Raw genomic sequence first — 18,017 nt, 5'->3', positions numbered from 1 at the left:
TCCGTTGCAGAGTTTTCATTCATACTACATCCAGTTGATGCCAGTGGGGATAGGCCTAGCGACTCTAGCCTGTCTTGAAGTCGTCGGAACACACCTCGGGTTCTAATTGTAGTGCTGTTACCTCCCTGCCGTACACAGGAGCAGTTGGAACTTTTCCGTGATGATCACTCTGTCTTCGCTTCTTCATGTTTGCGTCGCCGTCTAAGTGCGAGTTCTGGGCGTAAATTGGGGAACGACACTTCGGGGTGTGTTGACTACTGTGCATTCACGGCGTTCCCAAATGCGAATAATTCGGACGCCGTGTGCCAGAATTGCTAGGTTAAAGTTTGTGGTCGGTGTAGCCTCTCTGCAGTGAATCCTAGCGTATTCACGCGCTGGGGCAGGCAGCTAAGATGTTTATAATCAAAGTTGGTGGCACGGCCGAGCTTAGCGTAGGCAGCGTAAACACAAGGTCCGTCTTTCCACGAGGGGCGCGCATTTTCGTTTTTGTGCCTAGCAAAGCTTGAACTAAATTAATTATTGCGTCAGTAATGGAAGGTAGTTTCTGTGAACGGTCGCGATCTCTCCTGTTTGCGCCGTGTAACCACGTGAAAGGCTATGCAGCAAGCGGTACCATGCTTTCCAGTTATCTTTTGCGAGGTGCCGGCTTTCGCGTTGAATCGTCAGTCGTCTTCGGTCTCGCCGGCCGGGAGGCGAGGAATGCTGAACGCTTACATTACGAGAAGTCGCGGAAAAAACGCGCGGACACCTTACAAAGAGGGAATCGCGAAAGCACACGTGGTTCAACTTATCACTGCGCCATTTCCTGCGATTTCGAGCTGTGAAACTAGTGAACACTCAGAAAATTTCGCATTCTAAAGGCAGCGGCTACGCTTGGCAGCGTGCAGTGAGTCACCATGGCAAATCAGCTTGTCTTGACCCCCAAACATTCATGACGTTCCGAGATATGTATGCGCATCTCCGCTTTGCGCATCTAAGGCGGTTCGTTTGAAAGGAGAATCTTCTCTCTCGAAAACTGCACTGCGAGTACCAAGTGCAGGCGTGTAGTGATGGATTAGCGGGAAATAGCTTACTCGCGAACTATTGTTTTTACTGGATTAAGCTGTAGAGTTGGCTAGGTGCTGCTTGAAACAATGGCTGTGCATACAGCAGAACTGGAGAGAGGCAACTCAACACTGGGTTGTTTTTCTCCGAGTTCTTAGGATGAAGTAAAGGTTACCTCAAGCTGCATACGTCGAAGTCTAGTTTATATTTTTTGCAACAAATTCTGAATGTTCCTTGATCAACCTTAATCACAGTGATAAAGAAATGAGCGTGTTGGCTACTTTGACTGCATCGGATGAGTAGCAGTTATGCATTCTAGCGTATTAATTTTTGCTTGAATGTTACCTGAGTGTATGCATATAATGGATAGGTGCCTACGCTTAAAAAGTTTTGCAGTGCAAGTTGCGTTCATTTAAATTATAAATGGCTAGCCGTATTCTGATAGTGTTATGGAGTATAAAACCTAGTCAAGTTAAGTGCATTTTGTGTAGGAATTACTTTTCCCCTTAATTAGGTATGCTATTGCATCCATAATCGCCTAGGCCATTGTTTGGTACTGGGATGTGCAATTCATGAATCTTTAGTGGCAGCCCTTGTCGAGGTTCCCATATCAGGGTGTGGATAGGTTGCCATAGTGCATTTAAGATTGTTGGTATTCTTAACCTGGAAATGCCTTTTTTTGTGAGTGCTGTACTTATGAGCCGAACACCTGATAACCCGACATAACCCTAGCCTTTCAAGGACATGCGTGTATGTGAAGAGAAAGCGGCTAATGCTACTGTAGTAACTGGGGAGAAAGGATCTTATTTGATGAAAAAAAAAGAAAGCAACAAACTTTGTTTTGTACACAGTGTTTTAAGAGGGGAGCACACTGAGAAAAATCATTAAAAAAAAAAAAAACCAAAAAGAAAATGGGGAGAACGAGGAGCACACAAAACAGAGGCTGGACTAAAGACTTAAATTTTTATTGAGAAGCAAAATAAGGCTCGCACAAATTGCATGTGCACATGCCTCAAACCAGTGAAACGGGGCCAGGAATCAAATGGCAGTCACTTAGCATATCACCTAAAAAGCAAATTCCTTCGGGTGAAAATTCATTGTCAGCTTCGTTGCATACTTGGACTTTGCCTTTGAGATACACTAGGCCTTGGCTATCTCTCTGCAGATTTGTTTACCCTTTCTATTAGTCTGACCTGTGTCCTGTTTGCTTCTTGTTCTTTTTGTTGCACCCTTGTGGCTGGTTTTTGACATGGATCAGTACTGGCTTGCCCAGTCGTCAACGTTGAGAGGAACGCTGCAACACATTCTTATTCAGTTTTGATGCTCAGAATTGCTGATATCGTAGATTGTTTAATGAAAGTGGCATTACATAGCATTCATTGATTACGAAAAAGCATTTGGCTCAGTAGAAACCTCTGTGGTCATGCAGGCATTGCAAAATCAAGGTGTAGACAAAGCGTACATGAAAGTGCTGGAAGATATATATAGGGGCTGCACAGCAACCATAGTTCTACATAAAGAAAGTAACAAAATTCCTATAAAGAAAGGTGTTAGGCAAGGATAAACGATCTCCTCAGTACTATTCACAGCTTGCTTAGAAGTATTCAGAGACTTGGAATGGGAGCAGCCAGGGATAAGGGTAGATGGACAATACCGCAGTAATTGCTATTTGCTGATGACATTGCCCTGCTAAGTAACTCAGGGGATAAACAGCAAAGAATGATTGATGACCTCGACAGGAGAAGTAGAAATATAGGCTTGAAAATCAGTATGCAGAAGACCAAGGTAATGTTCAACAGCCTCGGAAAGAAAGAGCAGTTTACGTTAGGTAGCGAAGCAGTGGAAATAGTAGGTGATTATGTCTACTTAGGACAGGTAGTAACTGCAGATCCAGACTACGAAAGGGAAATAACAAGGAGAATAAGATCGGGATGGAGCGCATTTGGCAAGCACTCGCAGATTATGACTAGCAGCTTACCGGTATCGCTCAAGAGGAAAGTATACAACAGTTGCATCTTACCTGTATTCACCTATGGTGCTGAAGCGTGGAGGCTAACAAAGAGGGTTGTACTTAAGTTGCGGACAATGCAGAGGGCTATGGAACGAAAAATGGTAGGGGTAACATTAAGAGATAGGAAGCGTGCAGAGTGGGTCAGAGAAATAGCTCAAGTTACCGACATTCTAGTGGAAATTAAGAAGAAGAAATGGGCATGGGCAGGACATGTAGCGCGAAGAGAGGATAACCGATGGTCGCTTAGGGTAACAAACTGGATTCCAGGGGAAGGAAAGTGTAGTAGGGGGCGGCAGAAAGTTAGGTGGGCGGATGAGGTTAAGAAGTTCGCTGGGGTCAAGTGGGTGCAGCTAGCACAGGTCCGGGTTAATTGGAGTGGGTATAGTCAGGCCGATGATGGGAATGATGGCATGCATTTGGTGGAGCAGGGTTGGACTGAGTATGGAGGCCTTGGATGATCACTCATATTGTCATTGTAGATTTGCTGTTGGAGAAAATTGTGATTTGAATAATTCCATTGTAGCAGTGGTCATTGGCTAGGTGTTTGGCATTAGCTGTCATCACATTGATGTTGTCTTGCAGGCTTTTAAACTTATGCAACTTTTGAAGGTTACACAAATCATGCTTATATTTTTAATGTATAACATACCTTTGAAATACCAGAACTAATCTGAAGGAAATGCACCTTTTGAGGTTCACCTTCTGTATTAGCTTAGCCGTGCTTGTGAATTTTTTGTGGCATGGCAGGGGGTGATGTACTACCCATTGTGGCCACATTAGCTCAGGGGTGGATTTTGGAGTTTTTTGGAAGGAGGTTTTCCTATTTCAACCATGTATTTCTTGAACTTCTTTTGGTAAAAAAAACAAAACAAAAAACTGACCTTGGTATAATTTTCTTGTGTGAATCTTTTTTCCTTGGGGGAGAGGGGGGGGGGGGGGGTGCACTTTTCCCTCTGGCATATATCTTGCCGCAACTGGCTTGCTGTTTGTTAACTTTTTTTTTTTACTGCCACTTTTCTGGCACTTGTGGTGCTTTACTTCTGCTGTGTATTGTTATCACATTTAACGTTCCTGCTCTCATTGTTTGGTGGTCATGTCGGGCAGTAGGCACAAGTTGGTTAGGTGCATATCTGTGTTATGGGTCAGGGCAGGCAGAGTTCTGCCATCATGCTTAAATTATCTGTATAACAAATATATCTACTGGCTTGCTTATGCTGCACTGATGGGGCATGTTCTCTTGCCATGCGGGGTTAGCATATGAAAGTTATTGTTAAAATTGTCACAGCATTGCCTAATGCCAGATTTGTCTGAAAGGGTACAGTGAAACTGTCGTGAACTCATAGTGAAAACACATTTATAATTTGAGGTATGGCAGTACATATGCACTTGACATCTTTAAACTTTTCCACAGCTGTCAGTTTAACTGCATAGTGATCACGTTTTCTATTTATAGTGCTTTCGGCACCTAAGTAGGGTCTGCGAACACTGTGCTGTAGAGTAGGCTGGGGGCATCATTAGCAAACAGCCTAGTGCTTGAAGCATTATGTAATTGCATGTTTGTTTGAGCTGTAGTTCACTTGTCTTAGAAACACGTGCAGATTTGTGCAGGCAGTGGTAGTGTCATTAGCATACACAGAAGGGCACAGTTTGAATGTGCCATACAGGTGTGTGGACATATTTTCATAATCTCTAAGTGGCAGTTCCTAACAGTTCGCCTCATGCTGTTATTAATGATTTCAGCCTGTGGCGTCTTTGCCACTAGGCTTGATCTAAGTGCTCTTTGGTGAGGTAAATGGCGGAGAGAACCATTGTAGGCGGGGGTGGACAAACGTTTGTGCGAAGGTAGTTGATGCCTTGCAGGCGGGGGCCCCGGAAGCCCCGTTGTGTAGCCGCATGAGAAGCACGCGCGAGATGCCCGGGCCCTGCCTGAGCGCTGCTGCTGCCCAGGTGAGCCACCAGATGGAGCAGCCGGCCACCAAAGACTTCCCTCGAAGTTGGGCCACTGGGCTTGTGGTAAGGCCCTCCCTACTTACTTCTGGAGCTGTTGTACAGTGCGTGTCATGCTTAGAGAGAACACAATGAAGTGTAGCTATCCTGCTGTGCCGTATTCTCTCTAAGCAGGATACATTGCTCGAAGGAGTGCCTAGCTTCTTAGTGGAAATGGAGGCGGCTCCAAAGACGAACCGGCTAGTTGACTCAGCAACTTGGTATTTTGTTATCTCAAGGGTGCAGACCCACAGTGGATGGATGAATGGATTCTGGTTTGCTCTTTGCATCGATGCAGAGCCAGAAGGCAAAAACATGAGTTGCTGGGCTGTACCATTGACAAAATGGAATTGTGCTGCAGTGATGTATTGGTGAAATGCATTCCTATCACCACCACCAGTGCTGCCACTTCTAGCCCTGTGGTGCCTAGCATATAAACCAAACCTAATTCTCGTGTGTATATTGCAGCTTTCTTATGCTGTTGCGCTGCAGAGAGCTATAACTGAAATTATTGAGAGCAAGATAAGCTGGCTCTGAACTCTCTGAAAAGTAGGTGTACTGATTTTATCCACCAGCTTATTTTACTTTGTGGTGCTTTACTAATTCTGGAGGATATTGCATAATTTCATGCCTTCTAGCAGGTTGGACTTTCGAGTGCTTAATGGAATGCAGATTCCCATCTACGACTTCCTATGATTTCTGAAAGAGTTGTCCTCAAACAGGCCTGGATGTCGTGGGGGTGCTGTGGTAGATTGAATGGGAAATAGGAAATGCACAGTGCAGCAAAAAGAAGAAAGAGAGAAAAGAAACTTGCACAGAAAGAGAGGCTGCCGATACGAGTACCTACGAGTTGGGCCTCTGGTGCACCCTTCCACCTGTCCAAGGGCCTGCAATTGCTGATTTTCTTGTAAGGGGCGGGAGAATACAGTGCAGACTAAAGGGAGGGCGTGCAGCAAATCAGCAAGTGGGGACTTTTTTGCAGCTTTAAAGTCTTGTAATTTGGCTGTGCCTTCATTAAACGGGTACTGGCTGTGTAAACCCTGTCTAGCCAGACTGATAATCACACTTTGAAAGTTGTTTCTTCATTTTTTCCTACCTGAAAAAGTGACTTTATATAGTGGAGAAAGCCACCCGTTTCGTTCTCCCAGTCAGTGTTTGACACATGATGGCCTTATTTGTCTACGTGCCATAAAAAAACACAACATAGTGACACATTCTCACGCTTTTCTTTTTTGTACAGAGTGGTCTTAACTGCCGCATTTGTTTGAATCCAAGCAGGCTTTGCTTCTGAGCTGCCAGCTGAAAGTTGAAGACCAGGGGAAAGCAAGAAACTTTCCTCAAATGTATCTGTTTCAGTTTTGTACTGTTTTAAAGAAGTGATGTCTGACCACAGGAATATCAGCTGCAGGACACTATAGACAAATATCTTACCCTCAGCTTTTTTTCCCACCCCGTTTAAGAAACAGCAGCTCCACCTTAAAATGTTTCCACAGTCAGTGCGTGACTGGAATTTTTTAATGCAGTATGCAGCAGCAGGTGCAGTTGGGGCCTCCTGTGACTGTGCAGCTCTGCAAGTGAATTGAATGCGTCACTGTACAGTAGACAGCACTGTGGTTTACTGGAGCAGCATCTCCTGTATTTTGGGCGACTTCTACTTCAAGCATTGTTGTACTGCAACAATGGGTGATTCCCTGCTTGCACAGAACTAAGGAGACCTGACGGAAGCTGTACGAGCAGTGTGAGGGTTCTGACACTTGAGCTCTGTGTGTTTAGACTGGCCCGGTTCCCTTGTTCACTGTTCGTTGAGACCGGTCTCTTTCTCTTTCTTGTCCACAACACTTTTGGAGAGCAGTAGTGAACACATTTCACAAATTTCACAAATGGTGGATGGGGGTTTCCAAATAGCGAATATTGTTTTTTTTTTTCTCTCTCCATTCAGGAGCTGCCTGCTGTGGCTGCTCTTCACTGAGGCAGCCTGGATTCTTACAGCAGGGAATCTATGGCCAAGTCTGAAAGTGAGTGCTGCATTTCCTTTGTCAGCTGATGCTGGCCTTGGAACAGCTGCAATGGAAGCTGCTGCCAAATGCAGGCAGTCGCTTTGACCTGACCATTTTTTATTTGAAATTCAGATTTATCCTGACTGGTGCATCATGTTGAGAACGTACATGATTTTCAGCACAATTTTAATCAGTTTTATTTGTCTGCGAGTTCAAGTTAGTAGAGTTAATTGTGGTAGTGATAATAAATGAGAAATGCGAAGGGCCACCTTTTGGCGAAGGACTTACTGCAAGAGCTTTTTGAAGGCACCCAGTGTCAGTGGGATTACCGGCAGCAAAGTAGTGCCCTTCAATGCCTGCAAGGCTTTTCTTTTTCCTCGCATACTTGTTTCTGGCCTACCTGTGCAACTCGTCAGTCTTGTTTGGCCTGCTGTATCTACTTGCCACTTCTCTACCGTTGGTGCCTATCATTTGCTGGGTTATTCCCTGTCAAAACATGGTTGGTTGTGGGAGTGGTTTCAGTTTCTTTTATCTATATATGTTGTGCAGACGATTGTGCTTTTGGTAGTTTGTGTTTTGTGAAACACCACTTCACGTTTTACATTCTGCCCAGTAATGCAAGAATAGAATCGAGTAAAATGAAGAGGTTCAACGCTGCTGACCTGAATGTGGAGCGAAAGCATTAGCTGCGGGTGATCGAGCGCTCTTCTTCTTCTTCTTTTTCTTAGCCTTCTATTCTTCTTGTCTTCCTGTTCTTCTTTGTCTTCTTTGTCTTCTTTGTCTTCTTGTTATTCTTTGTCTTCTTCTGCTTCTTCTCATAGCTACACCTCTTCACTACATAGCTGCGGCCACCCGAGGGTTTTCGCCTTCTTGTTCTTCGTCATCTTCTTTGTATTCTTCATCTTCTTCGTATTCTTTGTCGTCTTCTTCGTCTTCTTCTCATAGGTACGCCTCTTCACTGCATAGCTGCAGCCACCCGAGGTCTCGCTTTGGCGGTCGTAGTGTTGTTTTCGCAACAAAATCTTTGTTATATACAAAATATTGCACATGTTTGTCTGTGCAGTCAGGCACAATGCTAGGTTATTGGGCATGGGGAATCATTAGGAGGAGGAGCAGTTTCCTTTTGCACATGACTCACTGCAGTATGTGGTAAGGTCTGCTAGAGATTCACTGGTTCTGACGGAGGAACACAGTATGGACCTGAACACTGGTTCACTTCATTTTTGACGAGTGGTGCCTAGAGCTTGTGGATAAATCACACAGTAAGCATGTCACCTTAAGAGAGAAATAAAAAACAAGCCACGCTGCATTTATTTCTTCATTCCCCAAATATACATTCTTGGCAAAAAGCTAAAATATGCAAAAATAAGGTTTATGATGGTTCACATATTTGCATTTTGGCAGCATTCGAAGTGGGCTTTCTAGTTAATGATTCCAGGTTTTTCTGTTTGTTGGTCTCCATTGAGGCTTCAGGATGGCTGCAGAAGAGAGCAGCATTAGGATGTGTACATGCTATGCTATTGTGCTTGGTGGTGGCACAGTGCCCACAGTAGACTGCTTTTTTTTTTTTTTTCATTTACCAACAGACATTTGAAGGTCACTTTGCCTGGTGTCTGGGGGTTCCTAATTGACCAAGCTAGCAACTTCTGCAGTTTGGTTGTGAGTTTCAATAATTGAAAGGACAAATCTCTGCAGCAATGGCATGATTGTGCCGTATCCTTTGTCTTGTACGATGCTGTTTATGTGAAGAAAGTGTATATTAGTCACAGGTCCTTGTCATACTCTAGCCACTTCCTCAGCCACTTCACAGTTGTTGTGTTGAAGTGTCTTTCTATTTTTTTATCAGTAGTGGTTCTGGCAGATCCTATTCAGACCTTGCCACAGAATTTGTTTTTGCAGTAATACTACAGTGGAGTCTCTTTCTGCATAGTCCAGAAATGTGGAACAGTGACATCTTCTGGCTGCTTTATGGATGGATGGCAGTACTGAGAAATGGGGCTTTTGAGGTGTGCGGTAGTTATATCACACCCAAAGTTTGAAATCTCTTTTGGGGAGGAAATCTCTCCTCCTTACTTGTTGAGACTCGTAGGTACTGCAAGTGTCCAGCAAGACTGCTCGCAAGTGGGCCTTGTGGCCTGAAGACTTTTGATTAAGGCTGTACATATTTTAATGTTCAGATGCCACATTTATAGAAGTGTACTTGAGGGAAGCCCAGAATCTGTTAGGGTGCTTAGGGTTGGAAGTTGCAGGTGCTGGACTTGATAGCTGCACATTACTGTGAAAAGCTGTTTCTTTTCTTTTTTTTTTTTTTTGTGCTGGACTCTATCTGTGCTCTTAAATAGTTTTGAGTGCTGTAGCTAGTGTGTGTAGCATACCTCGTTGGATGTATTTGTTTTTTACTAGGACATTTATATGGCTGGATGGGGGTCATCATGTGAGGGTGAAAGCACAGGGGTACAGTGAAGCTCCTTGTGGCCAACCTGCCTGAAGGGCAGCAGAAGGTGAACTCCCTCTCCAGATTGCTGGCTGTCCAGGTTAACCTAGATCTGTCATTCCTCACCGGAATTTTCGGAGAGAAACTTCTGATAGGTCAGTTGCTTTATGCTGTCAGGGTTCTACTAGCATGCGACCTATGACTAAATTTTTCTTTCTTTCTTTCTTTCTTTCTTTCTTTCTTTCTTTCTTTCTTTCTTTCTTTCTTTCTTTCTTTCTTTCTTTCTTTCTTTCTTTCTTTCTTTCTTTCTTTCTTTCTTTTTTTTTTTTTAGTTGAGTGTTATGTGAGGTGGAGCCCCAAACTTAGGATATTGATAGTTGGGGAACTTAGCATGTAGAAACAGCGACATGGCTCAGTTAACCCTCAACAAACATTTTTGTTTACGAATGGGAGCCAAAATGGTTTTTTAGTATCCATGCCCCATCGGTTGATTGAACTAGGTTTGTCTTAGACGAGCCCTACTTGCTGTAAACTGGGCACCCTGGACCATAAAGCACATAACAAGCTGGACTCATCGGGAGCCGGAAATGACAGCCGGCTTGTGAGGAGCCTGGCTCATCCGAATCCGCTACAGTCTGTGCTGAATGTTTGCTGGCCATTAGGTTCACTGGAGTCTCCTGCAATGTAACCTCTGTCCTCAGTACTTTGCTGTCAAGGTCACTGTATGTGAATCAATGACATAATGTGTGTCACACTTTTAAATGAGCTCTGTTGTTCTTGTCGAAGAACCTTGTTTTGTGGATACTAGTGTGACTTGGAGGATGTGGGGTTGACTTTCGTTCTCTTGGCCTGCAGTTCCAAGCATAGTGGTCCAAACTGGGGGTTGCCCCATGGAAGGGGGGCGTGGGACCAATGGGTCATCCCCGCCCCCGGCTCCTCCCCCCTGCGGCCCACCCCCTCGGGGGGGCGTCCAGCCCCCTGTGCGGCTCTCCAAGCAGTGCGAAGTGGAGGTGGCCGACGAGCTGGCACCCGTCACCATCCGCCTGGAAGTGGGTGCCACTGAAGAGGAGGCCCAGCCGGGGGACGCACCCAGCCGAGCCTCGGCACAGGTGAGCTGCCAGCTTGCTTTAGCTCATGGTGCTGACCTTGGGTGGTGGTGCCACTGCAGCGAGCATTTGAGGGCTCCGATTTTGGATACCCAGAGGTCAACAGCCGCTTAGCTTGCTTCCGAGTTTTACTGCGACACCTGCAAAGTGCCCTTCATACCTGAGGGTTCTTGACGCAAGTGTCTGGTCATTGGACGGCATGCCTTGTTCAGCATTGGCGGGGCTGGCGTCAGCCTGCAAAGCTTGCTAGTTGCTAAGGCGCTTTCCAGAGAGATGCACCGGTGCACCTGTCAATGGGGTGCATGTGTGGGGGGCGAGGAAGAAGGTTTTTCTAGAGCATTCAAAAAATTTAATGTCTTTTTGCTGCTTACTTCTTTTTATATTTCTGAATTTGGCCATTGTCAGAGTTTGGAGTCTTAGAAAAAGTCTTTCATCTTGGCTAAGCCACTACTGCATAAGTTTTCAACCATTTCCTTGCGACTAAGGTTCCTACATTTGTTCTCTGCATGCATGATTGATTAGGCAATTTGAAACTAGGGAATGTACCATGTTTTAAAATGTTTCCTGAAATGTTTTTGGCACACACTGATGTGATTTCTCTGTGGACAGAATTAATAGTACGTACAAAATCTACTGTTCATTATGACATTTGCAGTGTGCCTCTGAGCCACGAAATTTACAAAAGTGTGGGTTTACTGCTGGACATTACCGCCTGTTCCTTGTCTCGTGCTTGGCTCCCTCGCACACAGTAAGGTGGTGAGAGGCATTGCACCCTTTCGGACTTGCACTCTTTTTTGTGACTTTCTGCGCTTGGCAGCCTTCTTTTGCTAGTCCCTTTGCTATTCTTTCTCTGTCACTTTCTTTCTTTGCTCTGTCCTTGCTTGTGGCCAGCTTCCTTTGCTCTCGAATGCTGTGTTTGGAACAGATCCAGAAGCAAGAACCTTTGCAATGACCCCTAGTACCATTGGCATATTAGTACCGTAAATGCTTAGCTTTTGATGAGCATTTCTGCTTCCCGAGTAACCTGTCCCGAGTAACCTGTGTGGCACGCATTGTTTCATTGTGCGTAGTCAGAGGTAACTGTGCTGTAATGTATACTTTCGTGCATGCGCGGTACTAGTGCAGACTGTTGTGCTGTTCAATTCAGGCAGAAAGATCTGGGTGGCAAATCAGATTCTAGTTGCTACTCCACATAGAGTTCTTTGGGGGGACCTGCACTCTCTGAGTGAGCAGACAAGGTTAAAGCGACTCTTCTACCAACAGGTTACTGTTAAGGACATCAAGTTAACGATGTGCAGATTTGGTCAAGAACAGGGCCACTAAAGAGCACATAGTGCAGAGCCCTTTGGCGGCACTGTGGACCATAGGTAAGGGACAGTGTTGCAGTGGTCAAGTTGGATTGGTGCATAGTGTGCTAGAGTAAACATGGTGTCAGAATATACAGGCTTGCCCTTAATGCATAATTTCTTTCTTTTGATTTTAGACTTGAGCTGGCAGCTGAGGAAATATCTGGAGAGCCTAGCTTACCAAAGACATTACTGTATATCTTAGGCAGCATCATATGCAGTCCTAACAAGACCTCTGGCTCTGGGCTAAGACAGCCTAGGGTGGAATGGGTGTGTGTGATATTTGGTCCCCGTAGCAGCTTTTGTCGTTGTCAATGCATTGATAGCGGAGGCAGCGAGTGCTTGAATAGGGCACCTTTTTTATATTTATGATGGTTTTTTCGTCATCCAGAGAAGATGCATACACAAGGCAGAACCACACAGGACAGTGGCTGGGCTAATAACTGAAAGTTTTGTTGAAAACAGACCACTCAGTAATAGCCACGCAGGCACCAAGCCAAGACTGGTAACTAGACAGTGTCACTCAAGAGATCAAATCTCTTAGATGTGATAACTAGAGATGAGGGAACTGATACATGCAACACCATATTTTGCTATCTGGAAAATTGTTTTTCCTTGTCCGGGAATAGAAACTTTGGGGAAACATGGAGAACATTTTATAGGACATCTGCTGCAATGCTGTGCAATACTTCCTTTCTCTGCGGGATTCGTTTAAAAAAAAATTCAGTTGTTAGTTTGTCCCATGTGGTTCTCCCTTGTGTGCGTGCCTTTTTTTAGGTGGCAGCAAATAAACTTCAACCTGCCATACCAACAGGCCCTTCAGCCTTGCTTTAGTACTTGCTCATACAGTAAACCCTCGTTAACTCGAAGTTGTAAAATCGGGGAAAACTTTCGAGATAAGCGGAGTTTCGGGTTAAACAAAATGCCAAAAATTTGTCGACAATCCCTGGCAATCAGCCTCGCGACGTCACCGCTGGTGCACACCGCGCAGAGTGACGGAACTCTGCGACAGAGGTACGCTTTCAGCGTTGCTTTGTTACCGCCGCCTCGTCGTTCGGTCAGGGGGAGTACTATTACGCTATATCCTGTTTCTCACTAAACAGCATGACGTACGGTAAAACAGTGATGAATTTTTTTGTAACGCATCGCATGTAATAATAATAATAAAAAAAAAAAGGTCACAGCTCAATGGTGCGCTACTACACTGCTATGCAAGCAGAGACTTCCCCTTGCTCCTTTCAACAATTAATAATATCCAGCCCCACTAGCCTTTTTATTTTCCTTTACTACCCTACCAAGCTTTTACTGAATTGCCTCGATGCGCTCATATATCACGAATCAGACGAAGTGAGCGTCTGCAGGTTCTTCGCTCAAACCGGACTAGGAAAACTAACTTTGCTAGCGCAAAAAAAAAAAAAAAACAAAAAAAAAGGAAAGAAGAAAAACAGGACGGAAATTGAGTAGCTTAAAGCCTTCTGCGATTGGCTGCCTAGCAAGCTGCTTCTGGGTGATACGCGAAATTTTCTACAAACCCAGAACCTGAGCGTGACAGCGACGAGCGAAAATGCTTTAGCGGCCCTCGGCCCGTCACAGTCGTCGACACTCTACTGCCCAAAGGGAGCTTTTGTAATAAACGGAAAGGAATTCTCAGGAAAAACTCAACTTTATAATTTTTGAAGGAAGAACTGGGTAATGCTTGCTCGCTTCACGTTGGCATTCGGCCCAACAAAAGCGTCCTCGAGCTGGTAAACGTGTCGCATAAGCCGTTGGTTGCCGCCGCTGCATTCAACTTTGTTGGGGACACCACATACACAACAAAAATCAGTCAACGCTTCGTACACATGGCGCGACGAAACAGAACCACACAATCACTAAATCGCTCTTGCCGGTATGCACGTACGGAGAGCAACTGACCGAACCACGCCCAATAAGACTCATCAGCCCCCGCGTGCGATCGGTGCTCACGTGACTGCTCCCAAGGTGAAAAACGGCTGCATCCGCAGAAATTTTGTATTCGCTCTTCGAACGTGATTGCATTCGGCACTTAGTATAAGAACAAAGCGCTCGCTCGGAGCCCCTATCACCTTTCGGTAAGGACCTTTGCCTTTGGTCTTTCCGGTCAAAATTTCGAGATATCCGCATTACGCCCGAAAAATGCTTCGAGATAAACAGGAGCTAATGCATAGCACCTATGGGAGGGGAAAGCGCGGCGTGGAAAATTTTCAACTTAACAGATATTTTTCGAAATATGCAAGTTCGTATTAACGAGGGTTTACTGTATTTAGTCCTTGTAGTAGCTTTTGTCTGCTTCAATAAATAGTGGAGGCACATTGCTAATATTTAGCCCCTACAGCAGCTTTTCTCGGTGTCTGTGGATAATTGGAGCAATCAGTGCCTGAATGTGGCACCTTGCTTATATTTTGATCCTGTAGCAGCTTTTATTGGCATCAGTGATAATGGAGATAGCAAGAGCCTTAATATGGCACCTTGCTCATATTTTGTCCTTATATAGCAAATTTTGTCAGTTTCAATGGATAGTGGAGGCAGACAGTGCTTTAATATGGCGCCTTGCTCCTGTTAGCCCCTGTATCAGCTTTTGCTGGTGTGAATAGATAGTGGAGGCAGTGAGTGCCTTGATGTTGCACCTTACTCATTTTTAGCCCCTACAGCAGCTTTTCTCAGTGTTAGTGGATAGTGAGGGCAATGAGTGCCAGAATGTGGCACCTTGCTCATGTTTTGACCCTCTATCAGCTTTTGTTGGTGTCAATAGATAGTGGAGGCAGCAAGTGCTGAATGTGGGACCTTGCTGACATTTAGTCCCTGTAGCAGCTTTTGCCAGTATCAATAGATAGTGGAGGCAGCGAGTGCCTGAATGTGGCACCTTGCTCATATTTTGACCCTACAGCTTTTATTTATCAGTATCAACAGATACTGGAGGACACAAGTGCCTGAATATGGTACTTTGCCAGTATCAATACATAGTGGGGGCAGCAAGTGCCTGAATGTGACATCTTGCTTATATTTTGACCCTATAGCAGCTTTTATCAGTATCAATAGATAGTGGAGGGCGCAACCTGAATATGACACTTAGCTGACTGACACTTTATATGACACTTTCCCTGTAGCAGCTTTTGCTGGCATCAATAGATAGTGGAGGCAGTGAGTGCCTAAATGTGGCACCTTGCTCATATTTTGACCCTATAGCAGCTTTTATCAGTGTCAATATATAGTAGAAGGCGCAAGTGCCTGAATGTGGCACTTTGCTGACATTCAGTCCCTGTAGCAGCTTCTTCCAGTATCAGCAGATAATGGAGGCAGCGAGTGCCTAAATGTGGCACCTGCTCATATTTTGACCCTATAGCAGCTTTTATCAGTATCAAGAGATAGTGGAGGGCACAAGTGCCTGAATGTGGCATTTGCTGATATTTAGTCCTTGTAGCAGCTTCTTCCAGTATCAGTAGATAGTGGAGGCAGCGAGTGCCTGAATGTGGTACCTGCTCATATTTTGACCCTATAGCAGCTTTTATCGGTATCAATAGATAGTGGAGAGCGCAAGTGCTTGAATATGGCACATTGCTGACATATAGTCCCTGTAGCAGGTTTTGTCAGTATCAATAGATAGTGGAAGCCGCGAGTGCCTGAATGTGGCATCTTGCTCTGTGGGGCGGGGGGGTGCCATCCACTTTGCCCACCACTGCTGCACCAAGAGCATTTGCATTTGTACTGTGGCAGCAGTTGGGGGCTAGCTTTATATCTGTAGTGACTAAAGTGTGACAAGTGTGGGCAAAGTGTCTCTCCCTCTTTCTCTCTGTGTCTGTGTGTCTCTGTGTCTGACTGGGTCCTCCTCCTGTCTGGGATGGTGTGTGCAGCGGCTAAAGGTGCTAGTGCGCAGCCACGCGCTTCGAGATGATGCTTCGCCACCTCTGGATCTCTCGCCCGAGGCAGCCACGGCCTCGCCACAGATGCTGTCGGTGCAGGTGGGAATGTCCGTTGATCTTGGGGGACTCTGCCCAGAGAAGCTCTGCCCGTTCGTCTTGCTTTTATTACTTTTTTTTGCAGAAAGGCTGTGATTAGTGCTGCTTTCCTGCAATATTAGCGCCTCATTTTAGTTATTCTTTCACATGCGGGGGCAGTTCTGGCATTGTTAGGCTGAGAAGCCTGCATTGCTGCTCACTACGGGGGTGTTCCTGCAGTACGTCCACTTGATGCCTTGTAGGGAAAATGGAGCACACCCTTAGTTAGGCAGGGTGCTTCAGATGAGGTAATTGGTGCAGTGAAGAAGCTACGTAATGCAGTACTAGCCCACTTTTTGTTGGTGAACTTGGAATTTTTAATTGCAGCTGAAATGGCTGATCACATTAGTGTGGCTTAATAGCTGGTTAATATTTTTATCGGTGGAGAAGGGACATATTTCATCGCTTATTGTCTTATTCTCTCATTGTCTGTAAATCTTCAAGTACATTTTATCCCAATTGAAAGATATGTGCCACTACTCAAAAAAAAGCTATTTTCAAATCAGCATCCAGGAAATGGCATCTCAAAGCTTAAGCAGAGCTTCAGTAGAATGAGTGTGCACTTTAGAGGTAAAGTGGGGAGACTTAGGAACTAAGGAAAATGGCTGTCTTGTGTTATATTTTATTTTTCGATGTAGAACGCATCGGTCACATAGGGCACTTCAGGACATTAATTCACTAGATTTGTCAACTTCTGACAGTTGAGAAATGTATTTTAGCATTGAGGTTAGATCATAAATACCGAAAGCAGCAGTGGTGTAATGGACAGTTTTTCTTTTGTTCACTTAAACACCATGATGTCTCATAGGATTTTCAAGTCTGCGCAGAATTTGATCACTTTTCACATGAAACACAGCGCTCCGTCTCACAGTGGTGTGCATTGCTAGATTTTTATTACCTAAAAGGCATGTTGATTGTATCTACTACTATCTGTGCCATCTTTCTTTACCTCTTTTTCTTCCTCCTCTTTCTTTTCCTCCTTGTGTGTTTTCATTGTTTATTCCCACTCTTAGATATTCTGGTTATTGTACCTACAGTTTGGTAATTTAGACCTGTGGCACTAGAGAGTGTACATTCCTTCACAAGCAGTCCAGAATCATCATCAGTAGTGCAGTCAGTTTGCTGCACTAAATGTGGACTTTTTCACCAGGTTGTTGTCCACTTGTGTGGAAAACAAGCCATACTCTTAATAGTTGCAATGGTACTTATGGCCATATAGTTCAGGGCAGGTAGTCCTTTCATGCTACTGATGACACACATTAGGAGCGACAGTGTAGAATCTGTATAATATTTTTGGGCAACCTCTAGGGCCATGGGATCAGATGGTTCTGGTGTTCCAGAGATTGGCACCAAGCGTGCCTGAAAGGTCTAGTGCAACTAGACGTCGCTAGTGTCTGCTTAGTACGACACTTTGGAACCGGTGGCTTCTGAATTTTTTAATAGGACAGCTTTAGAAGACTCATCACGGAAAGAAACCGCCATAGTTGATCATAAAATTCTCCATTTGGTCGAGGCATTGATGATATTGCATGATTGCGTGATGCCAGCAGCACTGTAAGTACTGAATGAATAAGTAAATTTTTTGTGGCAGTCTCAGGGATTTGAACACGTGGCATTGCAAACACACCAGCTGGCCGCTGCATAAGACCACCACACCAGCACTACACCATTGCTGGCACGTGTTCAGCTGGCAGTCAGCTCGAGCTTTGCTTTCAGTGTCGTCTTCGTCAACTTCCTTTCGTGCGGAAGTCAGCTGGGCTCAGTCCAAAAGTGAAGAGCATGCGGCTACTCACTGTTGCATTTAAACTGCTTAATGGCAATTATGCGGCCCTGAGAGTTTTGTTTCCTTCTTATTTTTTTTGCACTTTCTACTTGTTTGCTGGTTTCTTGTTTTTGTACTGCCGTACAAGTAGAAGCCAAGTGTTAGGCTGTTGCCGGACTTTTTTTTGGTGCCGCTGATGTTGTAATGGCTATGAGGTGTTCCAAAAGGGAGGGTGCTAGATTACCGTATTTATTCGCTTAATGATCGCACTCGCGTAATGATCGCACCCCTGAATTTTGAGGTCAAAATTCCATTTTT

The 18,017-nt window shown here is 44.9% G+C and overlaps 1 protein-coding gene across 8 annotated transcripts in view; it reads left to right on the top strand.

Annotated features, from left to right (window-relative positions):
* Positions 1 to 18,017, top strand: part of LOC146186797 (uncharacterized) — an 86,800-nt gene that overhangs the window by 370 nt on the left and 68,413 nt on the right. For 6 of the 8 annotated variants that reach the window (XM_084607420.1, XM_084607417.1, XM_084607415.1 and 3 more), the window contains exons 2-5: positions 4,916 to 5,068; positions 6,981 to 7,056; positions 10,328 to 10,581; positions 15,794 to 15,901. In XM_084607420.1, the coding sequence (XP_084463546.1) occupies positions 7,041 to 7,056; positions 10,328 to 10,581; positions 15,794 to 15,901 (378 nt within the window). In that variant the 5' untranslated portion in view covers positions 4,916 to 5,068; positions 6,981 to 7,040. The remainder of the gene's footprint in view (positions 1 to 4,915; positions 5,069 to 6,980; positions 7,057 to 10,327; positions 10,582 to 15,793; positions 15,902 to 18,017) is intronic. The other 2 variants (XM_084607416.1, XM_084607414.1) reach the window with 1 other exon arrangement.

The sequence above is a fragment of the Amblyomma maculatum genome, chromosome 6, assembly GCF_055883805.1.
Source record: "Amblyomma maculatum isolate TAMU_Amacu chromosome 6, ASM5588380v1, whole genome shotgun sequence".
Taxonomy (NCBI): domain Eukaryota; kingdom Metazoa; phylum Arthropoda; class Arachnida; order Ixodida; family Ixodidae; genus Amblyomma; species Amblyomma maculatum.
Note: the sequence above shows the minus strand (reverse complement) of the source record. Positions and strands in the feature narration are given on the sequence as shown.